The sequence below is a fragment of the Equus caballus genome, chromosome 2 (assembly GCF_041296265.1).
Source record: "Equus caballus isolate H_3958 breed thoroughbred chromosome 2, TB-T2T, whole genome shotgun sequence".
NCBI lineage: Eukaryota > Metazoa > Chordata > Mammalia > Perissodactyla > Equidae > Equus > Equus caballus.
The window spans coordinates 89,523,862-89,539,818 of NC_091685.1; the positions used below are offsets into that span (position 1 = coordinate 89,523,862).

The following is a 15,957-nucleotide window of genomic DNA, read 5'->3' on the forward strand; positions in this document are numbered from 1 at the left end:
GAAGGAGGTTGGAAGGAGAAGCCCAATTATTTGAAATATGTGAGAACACCTTCTGTAGAAATCATTAAAGGAAGTCGGTGGGCCAGGGATAGTGCTAGTGAGTTGAGGAATACTTCAGATTAGCCAAAAAAGCTCCATTAGAAATGTGGGGCTTGGGGCAGGCCCTGTGGCCGAGTGGTTAAGTTCATGCGCTCCGCTGCTGGCGGCCCAGTGTTTCGTTGGTTTGAATCCTGGGGGTGGACATGGCACTGCTCATCAAACCATGCTGAGGCAGCGTCCCACATGTCACAACTAGAAGGACCCACAATGAAGAATATACAGCTATGTACCGGGGGGCTTTGTGGAGAAAAAGGAAAAAATAAAATCTTAAAAAAAAAAGAAAGAAATGTGGGGCTTATACATCTCTAATAACTCATGCTATCCTTTTATATCCCATTGGGTTTTTAAAAAGCCCCCAATTAAAGTATAACATGTATGGCCTTTCTTTTGCTATCCTCTTCTCAGATACTAATATTTTCAAGTTCTCTATAATCTCCCCATTATTGGCATTTGCTTCCATTAAAGAATTTCATTTATTCATTTTGAGTTGTGATTGAAATATATGATTTATTTTGTTGCCTGTTCTAGAGATTTTGCCTTTTTGATAGAGGGTAGAGACTTTTTGGACTGACATGGAAGAAATCCATATAAAATTAAAATGAAGTAGGATGTGTGTATGTGTATTGATTCGGATGTATCTGAGATAACATCACATTTTTTTATTATTTTATGTTGCTACTTTGCTTCCTTAAAGGACACTTATCTTAGAATCCTGTAAATAAATTGAAGCAATGAAATGAGAGAATTTATTACTTCTGAGTTTTTTCTAAATTTTTCTGAAATTAACTGATCCATGGATGACTCAGTTCAGTTTCAGGAAGGAATATATGTATATGAATAGTATTAGAAAGAAGGAAATGTGAAAATAGTTTGATTCATTTGGATAGCAAGATTTAACTGAATTTTTCTCTTTTTTAAATTATTAATACTTCTGAGAAACCTACAAATAAATCTTAAATCTCTCCGTCATCATTAAAAAATAAGTTTTCTTCAGAAATCTCACATAACAACTGCCATGAGACAGAAGAAATATGTGGGCATATCCTGGCTAGCCTTTTGCTCTTTCAGCCTTTTTACCTTAAACACTTTTAATAATTTTATTTACTTCACAATTTCAGAACATATGCCTTCATAATAATTCTGAACTTTCTTTTAAAGTAATTATGTGACAAGGAGAGAAGTTTTCCTTTCATTTTTGGAAGTGCTATTCACAAATATGATTTTGCTTTATGCTTGCTTTAAAAAGAGAAGTCAATGTTCTTGAAGAGAAGAGAGTCAAAAGAATGAACCTATTAGTTTTCTGATGGGCACACTGTATGCAATAAAAACACGGGAGCTTTACTGTATGAGGGAGCCAATTAACTGAAGCCTCTCTCTGTGCAATTCTATCACTTCTTCATCTCTCTCTGATTAGATTACAAGATACAATTTTAATACAGAATAGTGGGCCATAAAGGTGATTTACTTTCCTCTTTGTAACACTAAGCAGTATGATCAGGGTGTGCTTTGCCTGGATAAATATTGTTTTAACCTACATTGATACTTCTAACAGACAAAACCTTCTATGATTGGAGAGGAATTATGTCAACAAAGTCGTCTCGTTTGCCTGGTGACTCCAGTTTGCCTGTTGTCTCTGGATCATCTACAGTGTTTCGGGATTACTGTTCTGTAAGTATTTGCAAAACTGGACACCAAGTTTGAATTACCATTTTTCTGGCAAATTATTGGATTGATTTTGATATAACATGTGTGATTTTATGATGAACCTATCTCATTTCTAAAATGATTCTCCATTGAAATTTATCTTTTTTTTCTGATGCAATCCTTTAGTTCTGTTATCATATTTTATGTAAATCTTGCTGAGCACCTTAACTCCAAAATATGCGTGTTAATTTTTATTTGAAGAGCACTAATAGCCAAACTGATCATCACAATGGTTTGCCCCAAATGTGAGAGCAATTATTTTCTAATGGTACCTAGACTATCAAGACAATATAATGGAGGCCGATGGAGAATGAAGACATCTGTTACAGGTGTGACAATGAGAGGACTGAAAAGTCCAAGGGCAATTTCACAACCACACATTAATGGTTTTCTGAATGAGGGCTCTCTAAACTGGGAATCTCTGACCTAAAAATGGAATCAGGGCTTTTCTTTTCATCAGGGCAAGTCCTGAGATGTCTCTATGTAAATAGTAGAAGAAACTCATGTGATTCTGACGTCTTTAACAACAACTTCTTAAAAAATTGCAAAATGCTATTTTGTAAAATTGTGTTTCACATTGTATATATGTCTGGGTTTCTTACATCTCTTATATGTTCTGTTCTGTGTGTAAATATGTCTGTCTCATCTTTTCTCTGTCTTTTCATATTACTAATTGTTTTTCTTCTTGACTTTCCCTTTGTATTAGTGTGCTTGGGCTGCTCTAACAAAATAGCACAGACTGGGTGCTTAAACAACAGAAATTTATTGCTCACAGTCCTGGAGGTTAGAAGTCCAAGATCAAGCTGCCAGCAGGGCTGGTTTCTCCTGAGGCCTCTCTCTCCTTGGCTTGCAGACGGCTTTCTTCTTGCTCTCTCCTCACATGGCCTTTCCTGTGTGTGTTTCCCTGGTGTCTCTCTGTTTTCTTATAAAGACACTAGTCATATTGAATTAGGGTCCTGCCCTTATGACCTCATTTACACTAATTACCTCTTTAAAGGTCCTATCTTCAACTATAGTCACATTAGGGGTTAAAATCTCAACATATGAATTTTGGGAAGACAAAATTCAGTTTATAATACCATTAGACAGTGGAAATATGTTCAAAAATTATTTTTCCTATCTATTGAATAGTCCTTTTATCTGTCATTTTAAAAAAACAAATATTGAGTTTTTATATTTTCCTGTGAACCAAAACTTGTGAATTATGTCACATTTAACTTATGTTGCTAAATTCTTTGTGAGTAAATTTACTAAAACTAAGTCATTGCAACCCTGTTTTAGACAAGGAAATTATATGAATATTATGTTTCCTGAAATTGTAACAGGCTTTGTAATCCACTACTTTTAGAACATATTAATTAATCATAGTATAGACAGTTGTCTCCAGCTAACGAGATTTATATTTCTAATGCATACATGTCCTTAACAAAAATAATACCCATAGAAGGCTATTTTTATTATCTTCTAGTAAAGGTGAAAAAATGAGCTACTGGTTCCAAGCCTTCCAGCTCTACCCTGTTTTACGCTAACAATTTAGGGACTGCTCTTAGCTGTGTGAAGAAGTATATTTAAATATATTTCTCTGGGGAATACATCTGGCAAGAATAGACTTGATTCTAGAGAGCTTTGAATGCAAGACTGAGAGTGTTTATTCATTGCTGAGTGGGAAATTAGGAGTGCAGAAGGCTACTAACTGTGGCTTTGACATAATAGATGGTGCTTTGTGTATGTGCACCTGTAGAGCTTGAAGTAGACTGGAGTGGAGACAGGGTGAGCATTAACAGGCCTTTTACATCAGTCCAGTTAGAGGCTTGAATCTCACCTTTGCAAACCTACTATATGGTCGGGGGGGGGTGTTAATAGATAAGAGGGGGGAAGATTCAAACCTTCAAATTTCTTTCCTGTGGCTCACTGCATGTTCAGTTTTCATGATCGAAAGTCTAAATGGCTTCTTTCACTGGATTCCATTTTAGTTTATCCTTTAAAATAATTACAGTGTTAGAAGGGATCAAACACCAAGTTGTAAGTAATCTTTTTTTCCCCTAGTTTTTGTTGTGGGAAAATATACACAACATAAAATTTGCTATTTTAAACCATTTTTAGGTGTGCAGTTTGGTGGCATTAAGTACATCCACATTGCTATGGAACCATCACTACCATCCATCTCCAGAACTTTTTCATCTTTCCAAACTGAAACTCTGTACCCATTAAACACTAATTCCCCATTCTTCCCTCCCCACCCCCTGGCGACCAACTTTGTACTTTCTATCTCTATGATTTTGATTTGTCCTTTTGTGACTGGTTTATCTCACTTAGCATAATGTCTTCAAGGTTCATCCATGTTGTAGCATGTGTCAAAATTTGCTTTTTAAAAAGCTGAATAATATTCTATTGTATATATATACATACTATATTTTGTTTATATGTTCATCTGTTGATGGACGCTTGAATTGCTTCCATCTTTTGGATATAGTGAATAATGCCACTGTGAACATCGGTGTACAAATATTGAGTCCCTGCTTTCACTTCTTTGGGGTATATACCCAGAAGTGCAATTGCTGGACCATATTGTATTCTTATGTTTTACATTTTCAGGAATCATCATATCATTTCCCACAGTGGCTGCACCATTTTACATTTCCACTAGCAATACCTAAGTGTTCCAATTTTTCCACATCCTCATCAACATTTGTTGTATTTTCTATTTTCTTGGTAATAGCCATCCTAATGGGTGTGAAGTGGTAAGTAATCTTGATGTGAGTTTGTTCAATCAGTCCAGAAGACAAAAAGTAACTGGGAAAACTGAGAATGTAGAAGTCTGCATTGTTAAAAGAGGAGCAGAGACAAGGCACAGAAAATCCTGTCTTTGATTTTGTGGGAGGAGAGAAAAATATCATCCATTCTGCTTTCAAAACACTCTCTACAGCTTAGCTACTCTTATCAAAATTTTAATTTTCTCAAATAAGAAAGTCATTGTGGATATGCTTTCTTTAGGCTAAAAGAACACTGTCTCTTTTAAGTCTGAATTTTTGGTTTTCTTTTTAAAGTATTTTGTATCCTTATATGTTTCAGTTCTAATTAAATAATAATTCAATAATGTTGTGTGTCTTTAGTTTTAATGTTTCATTTCTGCAACTGCAGTCTTACTGTGTTAGAATTTCCAATTATTTTAAGCAATAGCATATGGCCCCCTAAAACTTCCTTATATGAAGTTAAAGAAACTACACCCTAAAGAAAAAGTTACTCATGCTACCTTTTATGGTCTCTGAAGTACTGAGATATTTATAGCCTTAATTATCTCGAAAGATAGTATTTATCTAGGTAAGTGAGCATCTCTAAATATAATCCCTTGTATAACATAAAAACATAATATTATATTGCAATAATATAGGAAGGACCACTATCTCCAACTTTCTTGCCACAATTTCATTTCATAATTCTTCTTTAAAAGGTTTGCTACCTTTAGGATAATATATGAAGCAATCTTGAAACCCACAGCCTGGAGGACTGTAGGTGGAAAACAGCCTTGGTCTTTATCAAAATTCTGAGATGCAAAAATTAATGTATTTATCAATAGTGCTCTTAAAAATAGTTAGGATAAAAACAAATACTGACAGAAATTTGTATAAGTAGTTAATTTCCAGCTAATATTTAGAAATACAGGAGAGCGTTTGTTCGTTGTCAGTAAGGCAAAACTCTCCTCAGTGAGTGGTTCATTTACTATGTTGCAGTGCTTTCCCTCAGAGAAACTCTGCCATTTGGTGCCAGTCTAAAATGAGGATGAAGCAAAAGCAAGGGAGTGCCCAAGCACGTGTGGGTGCATGCATGTTGGAGTGGTGACAGGGTTCGGGGATAGTGGAGTAGAGCGGAGAGAACGGTTGCCGTTGTCCAAGGTGGGACACCGGGGTGCATTTCAGACATTGAAGGAAGTTCAGGGTGGCAGAAGTGCAGCATTCAAGAGGGAAAGAGGCAAGAAATGAAACTGAAGAGAAAAGCAAAGCCCCATTATCTCAAAGGAAGGCATTCACTTTGTCTTCTTAACAATACAAAGACAAAATATAAAATACAAAAAATAATACAAAATATAAAAATTAATAATTGGTTCCATTATAAATTGTTTCGTGTTTCAGAGAAGAAACTATGGTTCAGTCCTCTAGACATTTGTCTTCCTTCCTCTTCCCCCTTGCTCCCCTTCCCTAAGAGAATACATCCTACATACAAGAGGAGAAAACAAGAGTCACTGGCTATATTTTTTAGCTTTCTGATAGCTTTATCTCATAAACAAAACCAAAAATTCATTAGTTTTGTAGATTTTTTTAGAAATGAAAACAAGAAATTTCAAATATCCTGTTATTCTTCGCACAAGCTTAATCATATTGACCATAAAATGGATTAACTAGATCTTAACATGAAATTTCTTATCACTTTTTTTCTGGAGAATTTTCTTGAGCTATGTTGGTAAAAGAGAATTGTGGGAATCCAAGGAGATACTCTTCTTTTAACTTGGAAATTTAGATATCTTTTTGTAATTCTTAATCAAATTTTACTGTCAGAAGACTATGGCCATTCACTTGAAGGATTTTATGACATAATAAAAAACAATAAATTAACTTTTAATATGTCAAACATCTTTTCCCATTTATTTCTCCCATGTCACACTTTCTTCTTTCTGCTCTTTTCCTTCCCTCCTCCAAAATGTTTGAGGAAGTATTGTAGCTATTTTCATACTCATGATTTTCTCTCCTAGTGGGCTACCCTGGATAAAAAAAAGGTCATCTGATTTGATTTCCTGATATTTCTAAGAATTAGTGCAAGTCATCAAAACTACTAAATTTAAATTTTCCATTTACTCAAATGATTCCCTAAAATCTTTTTGTCATTTTATGTAGAAATCAGGTTACTTTTTGAAAATCCTGTGGTAGGCTTGGGATTAATTTAGACCCTGAGTTAACAGCTAAGTGACTGTGACTTTGACATTTTGAACAGCATTCCATCTGTTTACTCTTATCTACATTTTGTTTATATGTTTTGGTTTTACTACAAGGAGTAGTGATGCCTGATATACATTATCCTCAACCTTCACATTTTAATTTTGAAATGCATATTTCTTTTCTTATGAAATATTAAAATTTTGAATATTTGTGATAGAATTACGTAGCTATTTACTCTGATATATATAGATACATATATATTTTACATTTACATCGCTGCAGTTAAAAACCCCCATTTTAATAGTTATGTGGCTTTGCTGCAGTGTTATCTGGGCCTGAAGTGTATTTTTATAACCATCACTTATTTTATTTTATTGAATATTTCCTTCTGGATAAAAATTCCTTCTGTTGTTCTAATTTAGATACTTATTGGGAGAAATAAGGAGGTATTCCGTGCAAGAGATAGTTAAAGACATATAGACACAGTGAATCCGTCAAGACTTACATTCAACTATTCTCACAGAGTTTTAAAAGAAAGCACTGTTGGTGAATGCAAGATTTGGCTTGTAATGTTGCTTAGATTTGCCAATGTACCACCATTTAAACCACATCACGGTCCCAACCCACACTAAACACTTCAAAAGTGGAGGGTTAGGTAAATAAATAAGATAATTTTAAATTTGTATTTTTGGATCAATTTTCATTTTATGGAGAAATCTTAATCTATTCTCATTTCTTTTATTATAAAAGATTATTGGATTTTTACTTTTGGAAGCTTTCTTTACTGTAGAAGCCAAAAGAGTCAAACCAAATTCTCAATCATATTGACCCTTTATTCTGAGATAGCCTCAAGTGGGGAAGATATGTGAAGTTACTAGGCCCATCTACATGGTAATAGTGTCCACAGTTGTTCTAGTTCGACAGTCTCCAGTAGAAATATGTATTCTTTTTGAGATAAACTGGCTTGTTACTAAATGATCGTTACCCAAACCTGGATGCAAGAATGAAAGTGGAATGTAGAGAGCTTCTGAGCAGATATTAGGTTATGGGAATGAACAGACTGTGCCTGCCCTGGGGAATTCCCCCTCACTCCCACCCCCCACAGGGAAGTAGGGTACGCTGCTTGTTCTCTAGTAAAGGGAACATTAACTAAATTTCTTAAAAAGTAATGAAAGAGAACAAACTGTAAAAAGGCAGCCAAAAAAGGCAAACATCTGTTACTGAACATGTCTCACTTGACTTCCTTTTAATGTTCTTAGGAATAAATTTATGAACTAGAGAAGGTTCAGCACTAATTAGCTTGTTTTCATCAAACAAAATGCACCAGACATGGATGTTGAATATGAATGAAAATTTCAATAGTAATGATAAGTAGATATAGAAAGTGCCAATAGACGTACAAAGTGCTGGTATTCAGGGTGATGGCCACAGGCTTTGAATATTACTGTGGCTGTTAATATTGCATTGACTTAGAGTTGCTGTAATTTGCTTTTTAAATGATTAGAAAAAAATGTTAAAAAGTCAAGTGTATTCATTAAACAATAGGTGGATTAGGTACAAAGTTTTATCTTCAGTTATATACCTTTAGGCTAATGAGATGATAAAATGATTTAGAATAACAAGTAAAGAGCTACTCAAAGGCAAAGTTTTGTATTACATGCAGCAACTGTAGTCATAGTTGTGGCTTGTAGTAGTTGTAAGAGCCATAATCCTTTATTCAAAACTCTTGGGGCCAGATATATTTAGGAACTCAGAAAATTTTGAACATTAGAAAGTTAAGAAGATAAGTGAATCTTCAATGAAACCTGTAATCAAAATGTGTTACTATTTTTCAGTAAAGCATATGGATATCTTTGTTGAGTGGAAGATAGAGGCCACTATATAGGCCTTTTGTTCATTGGTTCAGGTCAGGTTTTGTCACCAAAGGTCAGGTGAGTTAAGTTCTCTTCCATATGTGTTATGAAAAAATTGTTGGTTTTCAAAGCCTTTTGGATTTCTGAGTCTCAGATAAGGAATCATAGACCTATAATAGTAACAGTGATAGTAAGTAATAGTAGTCGTAATAGTGGTAGCAGTAATAGTAGTAGTAGTAGTAAGAGTAATAGTAATAGTAGTAATAGTAGTGGTAGTGGTAATAGTAATAGTAATAGATGAAGGTAGATGGGGAAGGTAAGGAGATAAGGACAGACACATACATATATACACACACGAAAACGTGCGCACAGGCACGTATGTTCCTAGTTGTATAAGGAAAATATCATGATCATATGTTCATTGTTCTTGATTCTTGGTGCAAGATCTCCAGGAATTAATTTTGGAATATCTATATGTGATTCCCAATAGCAGAATGAGGTGGATGTGATTACGTATTGCTGATAGATGCTACCTCTTGTGAGAGTCTTTCCCTGAACTCCACCTGAAACAGCATCACTGCTTTTATGTTTCATCACACAATGTATCCCAATCTGGTGGTATGTTATGTACCTCTTTATTGATTTGTTCCTGGTCTTCTTCACTAAGATGTAGGCTCCACGAAGCTGAGGATGTCTTAGATCACCAATGCAGCCCTAGTGCCTAGAATAATACCTGTCATAAAGTATTTGAGGTTAAGAAAATATTTGCTGAATAGATGAATAACAGGCTGATATTTCCTCTAAAAGAAACACAAAGGAGATCCAAGTTCTCAAAGCAGTGAAAAACATAGCCATAATAATTTCGTTAGAAAGAGGAAAAATAAAAAAATGGTTGAAGGATGTTGCATAAATCTTGCTGTAATTATTATGTTTTCTATATTGACCAAGAAAGAGTTGTACAATCCTTAATTCCATTCAGTCTAGCATCACAGACCTATAGGATGATTTTCCTTCTTGAACTATATCCTTTAGAAGTACCTTTAGTAAAGGTCAGTTGGCAAAAGACTTCAACTTACAGTGTATTTCCTTTTCTTCCTTCTCAACTATACCTTCCCGGCGTTTTGAAATTATCATTCTTGTTTTCTGGCTACCAGTGTTGCTGCTGAAAAAATTAGTTGTAAACAGTTCTCTTTCCTTTGTAAGTAATCTATCTTTATCTATCTGCTTCTAAGGACTTCTTTTTTTGTTGTTGTTCTGCTGTTTTATTATGAGATGTATAAATGTGGTTTTGTTTTTATTTATTCTGCTTGATTTTTGTTGGGCTCCCTAAATATGAAAAACAGTGTCTTTCAGCATTCTAAAACAAAATCTCTGCCATTATCTCTTCAAATACTGTCTCTCTTCTATTCGTTATTTATAAACTCTAACTAAAACTCTATAAAACTCTGCTTAGACATATATTGAGTCTTCCGTTCAATTGTCATTCTTTGTCCTTTTTCCTCTTTTTCATATTTGTCATGTCTGTCTCTTGTTGCTGTATCCTGGGTCTTGTTTTTTCTCCTGATTTATCTTTTAGATCATTGGTTCTTTTTAATTTGTGTGTCTATTCTTTTCTTTTGCTATTCTTTGAGTTCCCAATTTAAGTAGTTATGGTTTTCATTTTTAGAATGTCTAGTTGTTATTTTCAAATCAGCTTGGTCAATTTTGATAATTTTTGGTTCCTTTAATATATTTCTCTAAACATATAGATATGGAAGCTCATTCTTGTTTAATATTCTGTACATCTTAATTAGAGTATTGGCAGTCTTTGAGGTTCTGAAAATGTAGTTTGTTATGTCTTCTCATTCCCTGATTGCTTGTTTTCTCATCTTTAATGACTTTTTTGATTATGAGCTAATTTTTGTTGGTATTTTATTGTGATAATTCATTGAAGCCTCAGTTTAACCTGAATTCTTCTAAAAATGATTGACATTTGCTTTTACCAGGTGCGTTAGAGCACTGTCAAACCTGGGACCACTTTATTCCAAAGTTTTGACCTTTCTGTTGTAGCAGGGCTTGTGGGACATTTTAGATGGTATGAATTGAGGCCCCAAATCCATGTGAATGATATCTTGTCATCAAAATTCCTGTCGGGGGGGGAATTTTTTTCCCTCTCTATCCAGAGCCAAGGTCATGACAGACATGTAGTCTCACTGTATCTCTTTCTCTTTCTCTCTTTCTTTCTCTCTTCTGGGAAGTTTTTAAATCCTAGTTTTACTCTAAGGGTATTGCCCTTCCAGTGCTCAGGTTTCATGAGGGGTTTTCTCAACTCTGACATTCCTTCATGTTCTGGGTTTCAGTGTTTGTCTCCCAACCACAGGGCATAGAGCTTATTAAAACCCAGGCTCCAGGTCATCAGGAATTGCCACGCAATCCGCAAGGGAAAGGCTTCAGAACTCATAAAACAGTAAACTCAACATTTCTTGTTGTTTTTGACCAGAAAGGAATTCCATTATCCTTTCCCATCAGCTCAGCCATGCATTAAGTATATCTTTTTTTGTTTGTTTTTAGAATTTATTTTTGTGCTGTGATTTGTTGCTATGAACATATTCCTGAACACAGCACCACTATTATATCATTTGTGAATAGGTTTCAATCCTCAGAGGGACTTATATTGGGATGTAAACTTCTCTATCTGGTTCACTCCTTCTCTTTAGTCTTTTTATTGCCTCTAATGCTATGCTTAAATTCCTACATATAAAAGAGTAAATTCCTATACCTTTGATTTCCCTTGGAGGTTAAAGAAACTTTGTCTAGTGACTGGTAAATGAACAACCTATGTTTTGCTGGGTTACCTTCTTCAGTGTCCCCTAATCTGACAGTTGAATGGCTTTTTGAGGCTATGGCTTTTACAGACTGACCAGCATTACCTTTGGGATCCCTCCACTTCTCTTAAGAAATTTAAAGAAAATACTACACTTAAGAACACCTTCCAAATTGCAGGCTTCTCTGTCTCCATGAGTAGATTTTGAGAAACCGTGGGTTTCCTAGGCCTATTACAAGTTCCAGAAGGTGGTTCTGTGGCTTGAAAACCCTCCTATGGTTTGTGTTTGTTCTTAGAAGCTCCAAAGTTCGATAATGCAAAGATGCTGACTTGTGAAAGATCCCAGAATGATGTGTTTGGTGCCTTCTGGTTCTGCACGTGTGCAAGTTATTGACATTTTTCTGTTTAAACCATTTCTTGTACAAGAAGCAGTAGCAGTATAAGGAATGCAGCTCACTGCTATTTCACAGAAGGTGCTAGTGACATGACTGACCTGCTGGGGAAACACAAGTGTTAATATTCAAGCTTGCCAGAAAAAGCTTTTCAGTTTATATCACATGCTTTAATGTGTAATTAGTAATTTTATACATATATGATATTATGAGTTTGTCTTCACAGTTACCTATTTTTAAACAAACCTTTCATTTTACCTTTAATGGTGTGTTTATATATGCTTCTGGTAGGGTCACAAAGCTGTTTAAAACTATGAAAATTCCTTGCTACTTAGAAAAGACACTTTAATCAGGTTTGAAGGTACTATGTCAATTATAGATTGGGAGTGTAATATGACAATTACAGGTTACTTTTTTATAGCAAACATATTCCAGAGTTTCACACTAGTAGTAGAATACAGAAATATGTCTAACATTAAGGTGCAAAATGAAAGGCTTTCTTCTGTATTTTATCTGTGGTTAATCAATGCAAGAATTTAATCATTAGACTGAGAGAAATTAGCAGCATTGTCAAAAGGAAAAAAAAAGTTCCAGATAAGATTGGAACGAAGAGGAGAATTGATGGGTTAGACAGCTGCTTCTAAAATGAAACTTAAGATGTAATAATATTGTATAAATTATTGGAAGTAAGTTTGGTACCAGTTAACTGGGGTTTGAGAAAATACGTGGGGGAAAGGTGTCTGAGAGTGGTTTGGAATAAATCCACACAGGTTGTTAAAAAATTTGACACAAACATTTAATAAATGATGTACATCTTCAGCCAAGTATTTAGAATGTGTCACTCCAAATGCCTTGTCATGGAGAGACTAGGAGCTTCAAGAAGTTGAAAGAAGCGGGTGGCAGCTGTGGAAAAAGGAAAGAAAGATTTTGAGAGAGAATGGAGTTGAAACATCAAGACAGAGTGGACTTGAGATTTGAATAGATAAGTATGTAGAAAACTAAGACATTGGCAAAATAAAACGGGACTCCTAAAAAAAAAAGGACTGCTATTGACTATGCAAAAAAGGAAACCAAAAAAGCCCAGGTTCTAATTATGTTAGCTAGGAAGAAAGAGTCACAAAGGGAGGTTGTGAATGCAATAAAGTTGCCAGAGAGTACCTGGAACTAATCAGAGAACATCTTAGTAAGGAAAATCCTCAAGAATGTTTGTCTGAGACTGTTAACTTAGCGGCCTTCACATTTGACATCCTTCATCATGGACAACATGCCAATTCAGTTAGTCTGGCAAGAAGGAACCAGTTAAAAAAAAATTAAACTGGCAAATGTAAACAGTAGTATCATATAAGGATGGTGTGTTCCACTCCAAGCACATTGTTTTGTGGAAAACCATGGAATACATGGGTTAAAAATTAATTTTTGTAGCCATGAATATGTGTCATGGAACATTGTGAGAGCCACATTTAATATATAGGTTCTGCTTCATGTTTTATTATCACCTACATGTTGCACATAAATTTTTAAAAGTACAGTATTATCCTTGAGAATGATTGTTTACTTTGACAAAGAAAACGTGAACAGGGAATTCTAAAAGTAGCAAATACTTGAGAGATGATAAGTAATTCTCAAGGTTATTGTCGCATTCTAATGTAACTGTAGAAGAAAAGTTAATCTTTGATCTTAAGAAATGAATGGCATGAAATACAAATTGACATATACAAGTATATGTTAACTTGTATATGTTACAAGTTACATGTATATATTATAGCTGCATCTGACACAGCAGTATAAGACAGAATGAAGTTTAACTCTAAAGGAGAGATTTGTGATTTGTTTACAATATTTAAAGGGATTACTCTGTCTTAATACTGTATATTTTTGCAGTACAAACACAGCTTTTTTCACATTTCATCTTTACGTTGATCTTTTATATGTCCTGGGATTTTATATAACAAACTTCTTTGGCTTCAGTTGTCAAATAGTTGTTAAATACGTATTTGAAACTTAAAAAGCAAGACTAAAATGAGCATTTTCCTTCAACTAATACTTAGAGACATTGATGGATTGCATATCTAGTTTGTAATCTGCCATGACAATTATTTTGTACAAAGTAGCTTTTGAAGAGATAATCTCAAATAAGAAGAATTGGAGGTAATCTTGGTAAATGAGTAAAAGGTTAATAGATTTTGGATTGTTGATATTGTCTTCTCCTTCAGACCCTACGAGAAGTCAGTGACAGAGTGTCTTGGTTATTGATATATGGTTTGCTCATGTCTCTAGGTATCAATTTAAACTTTGGATCTTGCCAAGTGACCAGAGAGGCAATGGGCCAGTTATTCTGAGGTCTTGTAGAATTATCTTCCCAAGTTGTGCTTTCTACCATTGACCAGTATTCAAGAACTGTGTAAGGAAAGTTCATGTTAAACAGTCTGGTGTAATTGTTGAAGAGATGCTGTTGAAGCTGCTCACTACATTGTACCAGGCTTCTTCTGAAGGACTCGTGGAAGCAATTTTTTACAGAAAATGTTTGCTTCTCTTATAGACATTATGAAAGTTAGAAATACTGAGTTCTCTTTGTTACTTTGTATATTAGTTTTCCAGACCCTCCATAACAAAATACTACAGACTGGGTGACTTGCACAAATAGAAATCTGTTTTCTCACAGCTCCGGAGGCTGTAAGTCCAAGATCAAGGTGCCAACAGAGTTGGTTTCTCCTGTCTTTGGCTTATAGATGGCCGCTTCTTGCTGTGTGCTCACATGGCCTTTTCTCTGTGCATGCGTGCCCTGGTGTCTCTTCTTCTTCCAAGGCCACCAGTCTTATTGGATCAGGGCCTCACTCTTATGACCTTGTTTAACCTTAATTACTTCCTGAAATGCCTTCTCTCCAAATACAGTCACACTGGGGATTAGGGCTTTAACGTGTGAATTTTGGGGAAACACAATTCAGTCCATAACACTGATAGCTAGGAATTTAAGAGCCAAATCTCTGTCACACATCAAGCAATATCAGAAAATACTTGAAATTTTTCTTTCTTTTTTTTTTTTTCGAGGAAGATCAGCCTCGAGCTAACTGCTGCCAATCCTCCTCCCTTTGCTGAGGAAGACTGGCCCTGAGCTAATGTCCGTGCCCATCTTCCTTTACTTTATATGTGGGATGCCTGCCACAGCATGGCTTGATGAGTGGTGTCATGTCCACACCCGGGATCCGAACCGGTGAACCCCAGGCCGCCAAAGTGGAACGTGTGCACCTAACCACTGTGCCACCGGGCTGGCCCACTTGACATTTTTCCACTCAAATTTTCCCTTTAGCCTGATTTTCTTATTCATTTTCCTTTTTCATATGCACTGTATTTTTTGTAAGCTGATTTAAATCTGTTTTATAGGACAGAGGACAAATAAGTAAGTAAATAAATAAATTCTCATCTGTAATAAATTTGTATGGATGTTTGCTCACTGAAGTGATTAATAGGAATTGTATTTCTGGTGCCAAAAGATGCTGGAGGAGGTTCAGCGATCATACTCCTTTGAGTATACTTACAAATTTATAGCAGTGTTTAGGTTTATAATATTTATAATAATAAAATGGTTCTTTTGCCCTTTGATCATTTAGCAGGTTGTCAATGGAATTAAAATTTTACAGACGATGAAGTTGTTTTTCTACCAATATCAACTCTTCTTTCTCTTATTCTAGAAATCCCTTTTGAAAAAAGAACAATCACCTGTCAAGCCAGAACCAAAGCCACAACCCGGGTCAGTCTTTTATATGATAAAAGAAAAGTATAAATTAATGTGCTTGGTTTTGGTTTTATCAATGCAATTACTGACATAAATATCCAGGTTTAAATGAGTGTAGGTTGTTGAAAGCTCAGGTTTTTAATGTATCCTTTTTAGTGTTTCCATGTAATTTGATGAAAACAAGAAGAAAAAATATATATTCTTTTGAGTATATTAATGATCATTCAGTAGATGTGGCTGAAGTTTACTTTGTAGTAGCTAGGAAAAGCAGTGTAAACAATACTGCATGTTTCAGCTGTTTGTTTATTAGAAACTGTGCACTACAATTCGCTGTGGTAGGGCCTGCCTTTTAATGACTCTAGGCGGGATTCTTAAGATTGCTTTGCTATTTTATGTACCAAATCTGTGGACAAACTTTTGTGAAAAACTGTTGATTTTGTGA

General features: G+C 35.0%; 1 protein-coding gene across 5 annotated transcripts in view; it reads left to right on the forward strand.

The window, feature by feature from the left end:
- The window catches only part of IQCM (IQ motif containing M), a 417,125-nt gene that overhangs the window by 180,583 nt on the left and 220,585 nt on the right, over positions 1 to 15,957 (forward strand). For all 5 annotated transcript variants that reach the window (XM_070257817.1, XM_070257806.1, XM_070257801.1 and 2 more), the window contains 2 exons: positions 1,652 to 1,767; positions 15,472 to 15,530. In XM_070257817.1, the coding sequence (XP_070113918.1) occupies positions 1,652 to 1,767; positions 15,472 to 15,530 (175 nt within the window). The remainder of the gene's footprint in view (positions 1 to 1,651; positions 1,768 to 15,471; positions 15,531 to 15,957) is intronic.